Source organism: Spermophilus citellus (assembly GCF_964194105.1).
Source record: "Spermophilus citellus genome assembly, chromosome: 13".
NCBI lineage: Eukaryota > Metazoa > Chordata > Mammalia > Rodentia > Sciuridae > Spermophilus > Spermophilus citellus.
Window position 1 is genome coordinate 52,723,063 of NC_138193.1, and position 13,838 is coordinate 52,736,900.

The following is a 13,838-nucleotide window of genomic DNA, read 5'->3' on the forward strand; positions in this document are numbered from 1 at the left end:
TATCATATGTCTGGTTTCGTTATTGTCAGTATTAAATTACCCCCATGGAAAAATGCTGCCACAGGAAAATGTGTAGTATCATAGTTGGAGAAAGCTGGAAGTAAGATGTGGGCCTTGCAGCCAGACTCTCCTGTCCACTTTCGATTCTGCCCACTTACTGATTTTATGACTTTTTAACTACTCTTGGCCTCAGTAGAATCTCATTTTAGAAAGAAAGCTTGGGCCCAAACGAGGCTTAAATGGACAATTTTTAAGTTCTCTGATTTTTATGCACATTGAGATTTGAGAAGCCTTGCTCTATAGCATCTTATTCTTAGGTGGTTCTCTCTCATACAGTATTGCTCAGTTGTATGCTTAAATAATCATTTTAGTGATGAACATGATCCACTTGTTTGGCATTTTAAATTTTATTGAAATACAGTGTTTCATAACCAGAGTTTACCCCTTCTTTATTTTTATTTATTTATTTTTTACCCCTTCTTTAATGTGAGAAATTTTAGATTCTTTCTAGTATTTTGCTTGTTGATGGACACTTGAGTTATTTACACATTTTGGCTATTCATGAATGCTGCTATGAACATGTTTTTATGTGGCTACCCCTTCTTGGGTATATACCCAGGAGTGGAATTGCTGGTTTATATGTTACATCTGGGTTTATTTTCTTGAGGAACTGCCAAATATACAGCATTTTACATTCCCATTAGCACCGTGAGAAGGTTTCAATTTCCTCACACCCTCTTTAGCACTAGTTAGTTGTCATTTTGATTATAGCCATCTGAATATAAAGTGGGATCTCCTGATTTTATTTGCATTCCTCTAATGACTAATAATATTGAGCTTCTTTTTTGTGTAAAGTCTATTCATACCCTTTATCCGATTGTTGTTTTTAAGGTGTAAGAGTTCTTTATAAATTTTGGATAAAAACTTCTTACCACATCTGTGATTTGCAAGTATTTTCTTCTATCCTGTGGATCATTTTCACTGTCTTGGTGGTATAATTTGAAGTGCAACAGTTTGAGTTAGACGAAGATTATATTGAATCTTGAGAAATTATTTCATGTTAGTTTTCTAGATTTGTTCATTAACAGCTTATTTCTGTGTGTAAAGGGCTGGTCCTTCTAATTTAATACTCCCTCTTAAATGTAGTTCTTTATCATATTAATAAAATCTTTATCTATATTTGATTTTTACTGTTTTCACAATTCTTTTTTTCTTCTTTTTCTTTTTGGTGGTGGTGGTATGAGGTATTGAACATAGGATTTTGCACATGCTAGACAAATGCTCTACCACTGAGCTACATCCCCAGCCCTTTTTATTTTATTTTGAGACAAGGTCTCACTAAGTTGCCAGGCTAACCTGGGTTTATGTGCCCCCATGCCTGGCTTTTTTACTTCTTACACTCTTGTTTAAAATTCAGAATCTTCAGGTAAAGTGAAAGTCTACTGTTTATTTCCTTACCCTTCCTAGAAATAATTACCAGTTTTAACATGTATTGCTTTGATACTCTATGCATTAACAGATTGGGCTTCTGCTATACATTTGGTTCTGTAATGTGTTAGCCATGTTTTGAATCTTTCATGTGAACATATGTATGACATATGTATTCTGTCGTCTTCTTTTTTTAAAAAATTATTTATTTATTTATTAGGTATAGATGGACACACACAATGCCTTTATTTTTATGTGGTGCTGAGGATCGAACCCAGGTCCCCTCTGTGCTAGGCGAATGCTCTACTGCTGAGCCACAATCCCAGCCCACTGTCGTCTTCTTTACTACAGTACTATAGTTAGTTTATTCATTTACTGGTAAACTTTAGGATCATTTTCAGGTTTTTCACCCTTTTTTTTGGACACTAGGGATTGAACCAGGTGTGTACCCCTAAATCCCCTCCATGTTTTTCACTATTAAAAATAATCTTGGAGCTGGGCACAGTGGTGCACACCTGTAATCCCAGGGGCTTGGGAGGCTGAGGCAGGAGAATTGTGAGTTCAAAGTCAGCTGCAACAATTTAGCAAAGCCCTTTGCTTTTCTTTCACATCCATCCCAACCAACCTCTTTTTTTCTGGAGAACATCATTCTCTTCATCTCTATTATTCTAACATTTTCTTCTCCTTTATTTTTATATTTTCTTCCTCCACCGAGTTCCTGTTGCCTTGTGCTTAAACAGTCACAAACTTTCTTCCCCAAGAACATCTGCCTCCTTACAGCCCTGTCCTCCTGCTCCTCTCTCCCTATTTCTCTTTTCACCTAGTTTAAATAGAAAACTCTCAAATATGTGAATGTCCCTTTTATGAACAGCACTAAATTTGAAATACTGAAGTAGAAATCTTTTTGAAGGGAAACTGTTACAGAGGAAACCTCTTGGTTTCCACCCTGCCTAGGTTTTGTCTCTTTCAGTTGAAACAACACCACCATGAAATCTGATTTCATTCTCTAAAACATGCCCCTCAAGATGCAAGAAAAGTAAGGGACCAGAACATGGGCAATCTGTTATCCTCATGTAGCAAATCAGGAAACAGATTTTGTGAGAGTAAACTAGTCCAGTTCTATACCTAGTACATGTCAAATTCCCAATGAAATTAGGTGTCCAGATTTCTAGTTCCATCCTTTCCCCTATTATTCTAAGCTCTTTTGACTCCATTAGTAAATTGAGGCAGGTAAAAGTCTAATGAAAAACTTTCAAAAGTTTCTTTACTCACCTGACATGGTCAGAGAAGAGGTCACGTCAATTGTAGATACAAAGGATGAGGAGATCACCCCAGAGGATGTGTGGGTGGCTGAGGCTAGTGAATGCATGTTTCCCAGTATGGAGTTCACTGGTCACTGTTTACTGGCCACTCCAATGACTGGTTACTGGTCACTGGTCACTTGCGGTGATTCAAATTTGTTTACAACTACATGGCAAGCCTAAGATTCCTGCAGGTGGCAGTAGGTTTGGTGGGAGAATGATGTCACAAACCTGGCCGTTTAAAGGTATGAAGTAGCCAATAGAGTGGTCAGACTCCCAAGGAGAAGGTGGGATTGGGTGGGGAAAATGACAAGAGAGTTGATTGGGTGGAGAAAGTGACAGGAAAGTTATAATAGAAACTAAATGGCTCAGTTCTGGTAGGTGAGCCCTGCAGGAGGGACATAATGGGCTCACCCCATGGCTCCCCTCCCCCAGGCTCTTGTGTTAGGGATATCATCTCTGTGTTCCTCTTAAATGTTCATTAATATATTATGAATATGTTATAAATTATGTTTCACAGTATAAGAGGTCATAGTGATACATTATTCTATTAACATATTCAGTTAATATCCCTGGAGATGGAAGAAAGAGACATCTAGGTTGAGCAAGTATAGTGGTTCTGGAACCACAGAAGTTGATTTGATTAGTGAAGTTACTGCAGTATTCAAGCATTCAGAAAGGGGTTAAAAACTAATTTTTTTTCTTAGTTGTAGATGGACCCAATACTTTTATTTTATTCATGGGTCAAGCCCAGTGTCTCACGTGTGCTAGGCTAACGTTCTACCACTGAGCCACAATCCGAGCCCTAGGGGGAAGTTCCTTGAGTGCATTCTCTGGGGAATGATGTGGCCCAAGATTCTCTTTAGTTTCTCCTTGATCCCTGCTTTCTTTGGCCTGGGCTGGGCCAGGTTAGACTGGTAACTCTCTTCTGCTCTCCTTCCCCCAACCCTCTTCATTGTAGACATTTTTTCATGGACAAGCCTTGAGTCTGCATTCTTGTACACATTGATATTACTTTATTTTAACTTGCAGAAGCAGGGGTCTTTTTTTCTGTGAGTTGATTCTTTGAAAAATGAACTCTGAACAATAGCAGAAACTCTAGAGAGGTGGAAGACTCAGTTGACTGTAAAATTTCCCTCTCTGGATTTTTGTTGTACTCCTTTAACTTATAATTTCCTGAGGACAGCTCCTTGGTCATGTAGACTTTCTGCCATCAGCCTCTTTCATATGTGAGAGGCACTGAGGATCCTTTCTCTCTTCTTATGTAAGAGGATCCAGTGTGGCAGTTACTGTGACTTCCTCCCCCATGCAAACAGCCACTATAGAATCTTGGGCTTCTCACATTCTTTGTCTTGCATGTTTGGGTGGAAGGCCAGGAGAAAAGTTACAACATTAAGAGAACATAAAGAAGTATGGATAACATAAAGAAAAGAGAGGTTAACATGGACTTTTAAATTTTAACTTTTTGTTAGAAACAAGTCAACTCATTGAGGTCTCATTTTGTGTTAATAAAAGGGGCAATTAATTTTTTTTTTTTTTTTTTTTTTTTTTTTTTTGCTGGGGGGTCGGGTCCTTGGAATTTAAACCAGGGACACTTTCCCATTACCTCACATCCCCAGCCCTTTTTATTTTTTTTAGAGACAGGGTCTCACTATGTTGCTTAGGGCCTGATGGATTTGTGTAGACATGCAAAGAGAGGCTTGTGGAAAAAGCATTGTGGTTATGCTGTGCACCCAAGGAAGGGGTGTGTCTGTTCAGCCCAACTTCATCTAAATTGCTTTTGCTTTTGATCCCCTGGAGAGTGTTAGTTTCACCACTTTCTCTTGTAATGCGATAAAGTCAGTCAGGACTGAATTGGTAATAATATATATATGAGTACTGAGCTGGTTTGGGGGAGTACAACTATGGGATTTAATCATTTTCCTTGGTGGTAAGGTTTTTTTTTTTTTTTTTTTTTTTTTTTTTTTTTTTTTTTTTTTTTTTTTTTTGGTGGTGGGGGTTTACCAGGGATTGAACTCTACCACTGAGCCACATCACCAGCCCTATTTTATGTTTTATTAGAAACATGGTCGCACTGAGTTGCTTAGCACCTTGCCATTGCTGATGTATGCTTTGAACTTGCGATCTTCCTGCCTCAGTCTCCCAAGCTGCTGGGATTATAGACGTGTGTCACCCCACCAGAAATGTGGTAAGTTGTTTTTTAAAAAAATTTTCTGTTAATCGTCAGTGGACCTTTATTTAATTTTTGGACTTGTTTAGAGACATGTGTAGATAGTGTGATTCACGATGTCAAGAACCCACAGGAAGACAAGCGCATATATAGAAAAAATTGCTCATAAATAAAGATAAATATTGCATTTACAGGCCTATTTTCCCATCTCTTACACTGCTAATTATGGAATATAATTTATTTTTTGCTGGTTGTGTGTGGGATAATTCTTAGCTAGGAGGGATTGTGAAATGTTTGGTGGTATAAAGATATGGCTTGGAGTATGTCAACTTTTTCAGGGTATATTTTTTTTTTCTTTTTATCTCAGTTGCACACCTCAGATAGCTTACTTCTATAATACTGGCATGTAATGTAAGACTAAGAACATACAGTGAGTATCTGTAAGCCAGATCATTCCTTATGTTCTCTTAGAAATCAAGGGTATCCCCAGCTACTATAGGTTAAGGAGATGGAGATGATGGAGACGGGTGCAGACCTCATGAATTCAGCAAAGCCTTTATTCAGCTGTGGAGTCAGGCATCAGATGGGGAGACTTTTTGGTTAGAAATGGCTGCTGATCTGGGTTTATATAGGTTACAAACTGGGAGGTAACTTACCCATTGAAGACTTTAACAGGACGTGGGCATTCAGGAAAAAGTTTGCAAAAACTAGAAATTTGTTTTTATCGGCAGTGTTTTCATAGGGCAAAAATGGAGGGTGCATTGTCCTATCCCTGAGAATGGATATATTGGGAAAGGACCAATTCTTGCCCTTTTCCAGGGATGTTTTGTCACTGAGTGATGTTTGCTTCCTTCCCAGGGATTTTTATGTCACTGGGAAAGGAAGTATTGGGAAAGGATCAATGTTATCAATGTTCTGCTTTTCCCTCCCTCCCTCTTCCTAGGCCACACTGTTTTTGGGTTGTCATTTGCATATCTTTTATTTCAGACTGTGAGAAGTCATAATGAATAGTGGCAATGATTTCAGATCTGGTTGCTTCTTGGTGAGAAAGGGTGAAGTAGGAGGACCCCTTGTCTCAGAGTTCTGGAAAAGAACATGGGTTCTCTGGTGGTTGAGGCTGAAGAAGAGTATATGTGGGAGTAGACTTGGGGCTCAGGCACAGTCTTCCTTTTGTGGTTTCAGAAATTTGGACTGTATTCTGGAGAGGGCTTGAGCCAGACAGGTCACCTCATTAAGAAAATGTTTTTTGTACACAGTTAAGAATAGGGAGAAGAAAGGCTATTATGATAAAGGTGAAGATTAACAGATTTGTTAGTTCTAGGAAAACAATTTTAGCAGGTCCTATCCTTGGGGAGCCTATTTCCCTTAATCAAGGCCATTGTATCCCTTTCAAACTCAGGGTGCACTTTCCATGATCTCAGGAGTTCGGGTCCTTTGGAGCATTGCAAGCATGATTAACTTTGGAACCAACGTCTCTATGCTGTGGTCTGAAAGCCAGGTTGGCTGCCTGCAGGGGCCCTTGCCAACACTGAGGACTTGAGGACACAAGCCTCAGATTGAGGCCTTGCTTCTCGAGAATTAGTAAAGTGTCAGAGTGATACTGGCCTTGTGTGTGAAGGTTAATTCAAGTAGTGCCTCTCTGCTGCCCTGGTGCATGGGTGTTGAGTCAATGGTGATTTATTCCAGGCCGTGTTCTGGGTGGGCCTCATGCTGCTGAGTTCACTTGGCCAAGTCCCAGGTTATCAGCTTCCCTCAGGGTAACTGTGAACCCTCTAACACCCCTGGTAGATTCCCCGTGTTTTGTATTCACCTTTCCCAGCTAGGATCTTAAGTGACCCAAATATGGTGGAGATGTGCCCTGAATCTTCTTTTGTAAAATGCCTTTCAGGTAGACGAAAAACTAGGCCATTCTCCATGAGAGTTTTTTGTTTGATTTTTGTATTTCTTCTGGTCAACCTGAACCCATCTCCTATCATTTTCAACTTGCTTGACATTTTACCATTTTAACCCTAGTTTCAAACATTGTGTTATTGGTCAGCCATTTTGCCAATTCCTGATTCTTCCAGTAAAACCATACATCTCTCTTCTTTTTGCCTTCCTAGTGCTGGATTACATGCCTTCCTCTTTCCCCCATTCCTAGCCTTTACTTCTATTATCCTGGCCAAATTTGAGTTCCTTTCTTCTCATGCAGGCTGTGATCCCCATCGCTACCAAACTAAACCACACTTAACAGCCATTCAAACTCAAAATTCCTGTTTATTTTCTATTAATCAATTCCATTACATTTCTTTATTCAATTTTATTAAGTTTTAAAAGTATATTGGAATGAGTACATATTCATAGGTCTATGAGGACAAATGTTTGATAGCCAAGTGCTAACACAAGGCCTCTTTATTATCTATTAACCAATTCTATGGAATTTCTTCATTCAATTTGACTAAACTTTAAAAATATATTAGAATGAATACATTTGTATCTTTGTATCTACATAGTTATAAAATTTGTATCTACACTTGTGGAAAACTATGTGATGCCCAGGCAATACCAGGAAGCATCTTTATTACTTATCTCTCAAACAATACTATTACATTTCTTTATTCAACTGTATTAAGTCTTAAAAATATATAAGTGAACACTTTTGTATCTATGTACCTGTCTGTATATATATGTGGAAAACTATTTGGTATTCAAATGGCAATATAAAGCCTCTTTATTACTTACCCTCTAATCAATACTATAGCATTTCTTTATTAAACTATATTACCTTTTCAAATATGAATAAATTCTCATCTATCTATCTATGTGTATATGAGAACACTATTTGGTACCCATGTAGTACCCAAAGGCCTCTTTATTTTCTAACAATTCTCAGTGGTACCAGAAGGCCTCTTTATTATATATTAGTGAATTATATTACATTTCTCTATGTAATTTTATTAAACTTTGAAAGCATCTGAGAATAAATAAATGTGTATCACTCTATCTGTATACATGTGGAAAACTATTTGGTCCCTAAGTTGCACCACTGATCTTTGCAGCTCTTACATTATGTAGCCATAGTAGCGAGAGATCTCCATCTCTCTTTCCCTCTCAATGAAACACTGCACTCTCCCCATTGCAGTGTACTTGGCAGCATTCTCACGCTCTTGTTGAGCCTTCTTCTTCATGGCTTCCCGCTCTGGCCTCTGCTGTTTGGTGATGGGAGTTGATAGTACTTGCCCAGGAACATTGGGTTTCCTCCATGGAATTGGTTGTAAGGCAAAGTCTTGGAGGAGATATTGGTTTTGAGGCTTGGGTGGTTGTGACTGGGGCTTGGTCCCAACCCTGGGAACGGGTTGCCAATGAAGAGAAGTACAAGATGATGTTTTGTAGGGTGCAGGCCCAGAAGCAGCAGAGCAAGGGACACTAGGCTGTTTAGAAGCGCTCACACCTGACTGAATGGCATGAGTCAAAACGGGCTGAGCTGGCTTGGCAGGACGCATCCAAGATGGGTTGGCAGTAGGTGTTTGGGATGTGTTGACTGCCATGGGTTGAGCTGAGCTAGCAGGGCCAGGCTGGGCAGGGTAAGCCCCAGTAGGTCTCTGTGAGGCCAGAGACTGTGGCCTCCTATTGATTACTGGTCGAGGTGGAGGTTTCTCCTGCGTCAGAAAAGGCAAAGGTACCAATTTAACCTTCCCAGGTGGTGGAGGCTCATCAATTAATGGAGGGGGACCCTCTCCTTCAGCACTGATATCTGGATTCTGGGCTTTGACTTGTGATTTCTCAGGACCCTTAACCACCAGCCATGGTTTCATAGCTGGGCATGGACGGGGGTCTTGGGTACTGCCTGAGTTTCCCGGGGCCCGGAAGGAAGAGAGCCCAGTTTTCTTATCATTCTTCTTCCCCAGTGCGTGGAAAACCTGCACCGACTCCAACATGTGCATGCTGAGAGAGCTCCGAGGTTTTTTAAAGGACTCTTGGCAAAGCTCAGGTTGGTTCCTCTTCCGCTTTAGTTTGGGCACAGTTGGCTTCTCTTGTGCCTTGACTTTGTTGCCTGGCTGCTTCCTCTCCTCGGCTTTCTTGGAGTTGTTTTCTCTGGTTCTCTTGGTCTTTTCCTGCCCATGGCCCTTAGCCTTGCTGTTCCTGCTGGCTGCAGCTTCCTGAGCTCTGCTGTTAGGGTGCTTGGCTGTGTGCACATTGGCCCTACTGCTGTCTGCATCCCTGGGAGCAGCTTCTCCTCCTAATGCACATTCCAGGTCCCTTAGCTGCATTTTGGCCTGAGGAGTTCCATGAGGAGACTCTGAGGCTTTATGTTTTTTGTTCCTTTCTAGAAGGATATTTTCAGAATGTGGCTTCTCCTCTTGGTCCAGAGGACCAATGGAGGCCAGAAGCTGGTGGATTTCAGGGATGTCTAAAGGGAGTAGTGGAGGATCCTGTTTCTCCATGGCAATTTGGTAGGCATCCAGTGGCTCTGAGAGCATGGTGTTAATCTCACACAAATTCTTAATCTCTGTTTGCTCCTGGCTTTGATTTGGAGGCAATGCCAAGAAATCAGTAGATGTTTGGACTGGAGTTATTGTGGAAATGTCCCCAAGTTCAGTTTGTGAGTTTTTCTCAAGTATTTGGCTTTTTCTGTTTTTGCAGATGTATGAGAATTCTGGAGGCTGTGGCAGACAAAATGTCTGACTTGGAGATTGCAGTCCCAAGGAAGCCTCCATCCCTAGGGAAGTTTCCATCCCTGCAAAGGAATCAAGGACGATGGTAAGTAGGATGCTCCCCTTCCCAGCGACACACTATTCAGGGAAACCACCTACTTTGGAGAAAGCATTTCCATTAGCTCTTTTTAAGGACCACTGACAGATATCTGTTAAGAGTTGCGTATTAGTTACAGGTGATCCCTTGAAGTCTTACTTTTGGGCTGGTTCATCACCATGGCAGCATGGGTTTCCGGTAGAGCACTTGTCTCCTCTGTGGGAAACACAGAAAAACTCTTTCATGAAGTCTCTCGTTCTCATATAGGGGCCCCTCAATTCTCTCCACTCTCCCCAGAATGTAAGAACACTTAACACCATGAACTAGGAGAAGGTGGAGCTGTTGCTCATGAAATCAATGTGAATGGTAGGGGGTTTTGGACTCCTGCTTTGGACAGCAACTCTACATACAGAGGTTAAATCCTGCAGTCAATTAAGGAACAATTAAAGTGTCACACCCTGATATGTGTTGATGTATTTTTCTAAACCAAAGTAAAATTAGGGAAATATATTTATAGTGTGGATGTGTAGCTGGACTGAGTGCAAAAATAGTGAACAGCCGCTTCCTTCCATGTGCTCCTAGAGGTCTCTTAAATGCATGGGTGGCCATTATGCTGTGCTGCATGCTTCTCTTACAGAGTCTGAAAATGGGGACTGCTGAACAAGATTGTGGTTAAAATCTCAGCACTTGAATTCTAGGGATGTGTGGACCCACAGTTACCAGCTGAAAACTGGACGGACCCTCCTTTCGAATGGTAATCTTATTCCTTCCCCTTTTTGCTGTTTGTACTCACCTTGAAAATTTGTTCCTTCTCTACTTTGAGTGGACACAGAGTAGTAGGTCACAGGTGTAGGGACTGATGGTAGGACATTTGTGGGCTGAACTTCCTTCAGCACTGTCACCATTTCTGGTTGAGGGGCAGCGGCACTACTTCCTGCATATGGCACAGAGCCATAGGATTGCAGGCAGGGCCAATGTTCTCCAGAGAGCAGAGTCCCCAGAGAGTTATGATCATAGTAGTAGACCTGGCTTCCTTCTTGGTGGGGTAGTGAGAGGCAATGTCCTTGATTTGGAATCTGAGATAGTGTCACCTGGACGAGCCTACCAGATAGTAGTGGATACCCAGGGATCATGACATTGGCTTCGGAAGTTTTGTCATACTGGGATGTCATAGATAGGGAAGAATCTGCTGTATTCTGGTCAGTGACAGTCAGATTAAAGTCCCTGAGTGAAGATGAGCTCTTTTCAGCACTTCCTGGGATATACCACTCAGAAATACTTGGATAGGAGGCAGGTGCCATGGGCGTCTGGTTCTGGCCAGTAACCCCAGACACCATGGCTGTGCTAGCATGTTGATAAAGGGAGGCACTGCCCATGAGTGTCTGGAAGGAGGTGCCACAGGTTGAGGGCAGTAACCATGCTGAAGTGGCAGCTGGAGCAGAGGCTCTGGAGAAGTTGCACACGCTTCCTGTCAGGGAAGCTGCATTGGTCACCACAGGAAGAGAGAGCTGCAGAGAATGTGCAGTTCCGTGTAAAGAAGAATTTTGGAAATTTTCTGTAGGAAGAAGAGGGTGGTGAAAATATTGATGAGACAGGCAGATTCTTACAATATTTGAGGAACAATGACATCTTAATGTTGTACTAATCAGGAGGGCCCTGATTCCAATAATCATTGAGAGACCCCAAATCACTCCATTTAGGATGGCTGCAAGTACTCTTCTGATTACCTGCCTTTTCTCTCAAATTGGGCACAGAAGTCCCAAGTGGTCTGCTTCACACAGTGTTCCCTATAAGCATCCTTCTACCTGTCCTACCTTTCCTTTGAGCCTGCACTAGTGTTGACTCCTGAATTCGCCCTAGAACTGAAGCATTTTCGAACTCAGAGAAAACCCCAACATTACCAGTTAGCAAATGAGTACACCAAGGGTCAGGGAAGTGAGATTGACTAGTTCAAAATCAGCAACAGATTATGGAAACTTTCTCCCTGGCAGGACTCTTGTTCCAAAGACCAGAAATCTGGAGATACAGAAATTTGTTTTTCCCTGTTCATCGAAAATTGTACTGATATCACCATAGTGATCTTTAGTATCTCCTTTTTTTTTTTTTTTTTTTTTTGTCCAGGTCACATGATATTTCCTGGAGTTCAGTTTTACCATCCAAATGATAATTTAAGGGTCATTCTTTGCCCTGTTTCAGCCTAACTGCTGATCCTACATGAAAATGACTACCTGAAATTCAGTTTCTCAAGAAATGCTTCTTGAAAGAAATTGAAACTTTCTGAGCTTCAGGTTACTCATCTTTAGTGTGGTTATAACAATAACAATAGTGATAATTCATCCATAAATAAAAGTGTCATATTTCATAAGATTCATGTGAGGGCTGAGGTTATGGCTCAGTGTTAGGGCGCTTGCGTAGCACATGCGAGGCCCTGGGTTCAATCCTCAGCACCACGTAAAAATAAATAAAATAAAAGTATTGTCTTTAACTACAACTGATAAATAGATATTACAAAAAGTTTCATTTGGAGGGAGTTACAGTATGTTCTGGAAAGATAGAAGCAAAAGTCAAAAACAGCTCAGAACTAAAAGAAATGACTAGATAGTAACGAACATATGGATATGAGCAAAAGTGAGTGTATATCAAATTTGCTAAGAAATGAGTTCTGTTATCATGCATACAATATTATGAAAGTGAATGTTTCTCTTTGATTTTAGTGAATACTGTTAATCAAAACAAAGCTCATAATTGAAGGTGAGTTTGAATGCATTCTCAAGCAGTACATATAGACAGAGAAGCTATACTAAAAATGTGTGTAATTTGAAGTAAAGTGAACACAAATTTGAAGTAAAGTGAACACAAATTTAAGTAAAGTGAACAGATGGGTAGCCATGTGAAGAAGCGAAAACTAAAGCCAAAACCCAGGATGAATCTGGGCATGCTGTGGTGGGCCTCTGGTCCCAGCACTCGGGAGCCTGAGGCAGTGGGATTGCAGGAAACCAGGAATTCAAAGCCACTCTGGGCAATTCAGCAAGATCCTATCTGAGAAAAGAAATAAAATATCCTGGAGATATAGCTTGTGTAACATGCTTGCCTAGCATGCATGAGACCCTGTGTTCAATCCTCAGAACTGGAAAGAAGAGAAGAAGAAAGAAAGAATGAATGAGAGGAAGGAAGGAAGGCATAAGGAGCAAGGCAGGGAGGGAAGGAGAGAGAAATGGAGGGAGTGAGGGAAAGAAGAAGGGAAGTAGGACAGAAGGAAGGACGAAAGAAATTTTGTACGTACTAGAGAGAAAAACAATAAGTGTAAAGTCATTATTGTTCTTGTTTCTCTTCCTCTAAGGATTACCAACAACAAATGAAAGACATTAATTCCACTAGGTAGATATTTCAATTGATATAAACACATTTTCTGATAATCCTTTTGGTTATTTAAAAAAAAAACAGAAAAAATGCTTTAACAAAATCATAGAAGCCTAGTTTATTATCACATTTAGAGAAAAGTCTTGTCCCTAAAGTCTGAGAAAACAATCACAGTATAATAAAATAACAAATTTAAAACAATTCTTGTCTTTTTTTCTGACATTTTTTTCTCCCTTTTATATTAATACAAAAATGTTTGAGCTACCCTACACCCCAGCCCCAAACAATTATTTGAAATGTAGACAAAACAAAAAGTCTTCACATAATTATTTAAATAAACTCGGAATTAGAGATGTGAGCTTGAATTTCTATTCTTATATAGTTCTTTCTTTAGGTTCTTAGATTTAGAAATCATCAATGACTATTTGTATATTGTCTTTTTTAGAAAAAAAAAACTGTTGTAAATATGGAAAACAGCTTCAACTTGACAGCTTATATCACACAAAGGAATGTGTCCTTCTGATGCAGGTTTGGACAAAACATTTTTTAGAAATCCCTGTAGTTTAAAAATCAGAACAAAATAGGACATGGTTTGCCATTTCCCCAGCTCTGTCTAGAACCACTTTCTTTGGCATGTTTGGAGGAAGAATCATTTCTAAAACATACTTCTAACATGTTCATGTTCAAACTGTCAACATCATCTGTGTTGAAAGAGATCCTAGGAAAAGTGTAACAGCCAAGTGTGACTTTTCTGATAACCTGCTTACCCCAGTGATACCCTAATTCAAGTCTTAGTTTACTTGCTGGTCTGTTAATCTAAACATTCTCTAAACCAGCCTCTGGGAAGA

General features: G+C 40.2%; 1 protein-coding gene across 1 annotated transcript in view; it reads right to left on the reverse strand.

The window, feature by feature from the left end:
- LOC308632763 (uncharacterized protein C2orf78-like) overlaps nucleotides 1-13,838 on the reverse strand; it is a gene marked incomplete at both ends in the record, with an annotated part of 56,387 nt that overhangs the window by 41,738 nt on the left and 811 nt on the right. Inside the window, 2 exons of the mRNA XM_081265129.1 lie at nucleotides 8,901-9,616; nucleotides 10,424-11,185. Of these exons, the coding sequence (XP_081121255.1) occupies nucleotides 8,901-9,616; nucleotides 10,424-11,185 (1,478 nt within the window). The remainder of the gene's footprint in view (nucleotides 1-8,900; nucleotides 9,617-10,423; nucleotides 11,186-13,838) is intronic.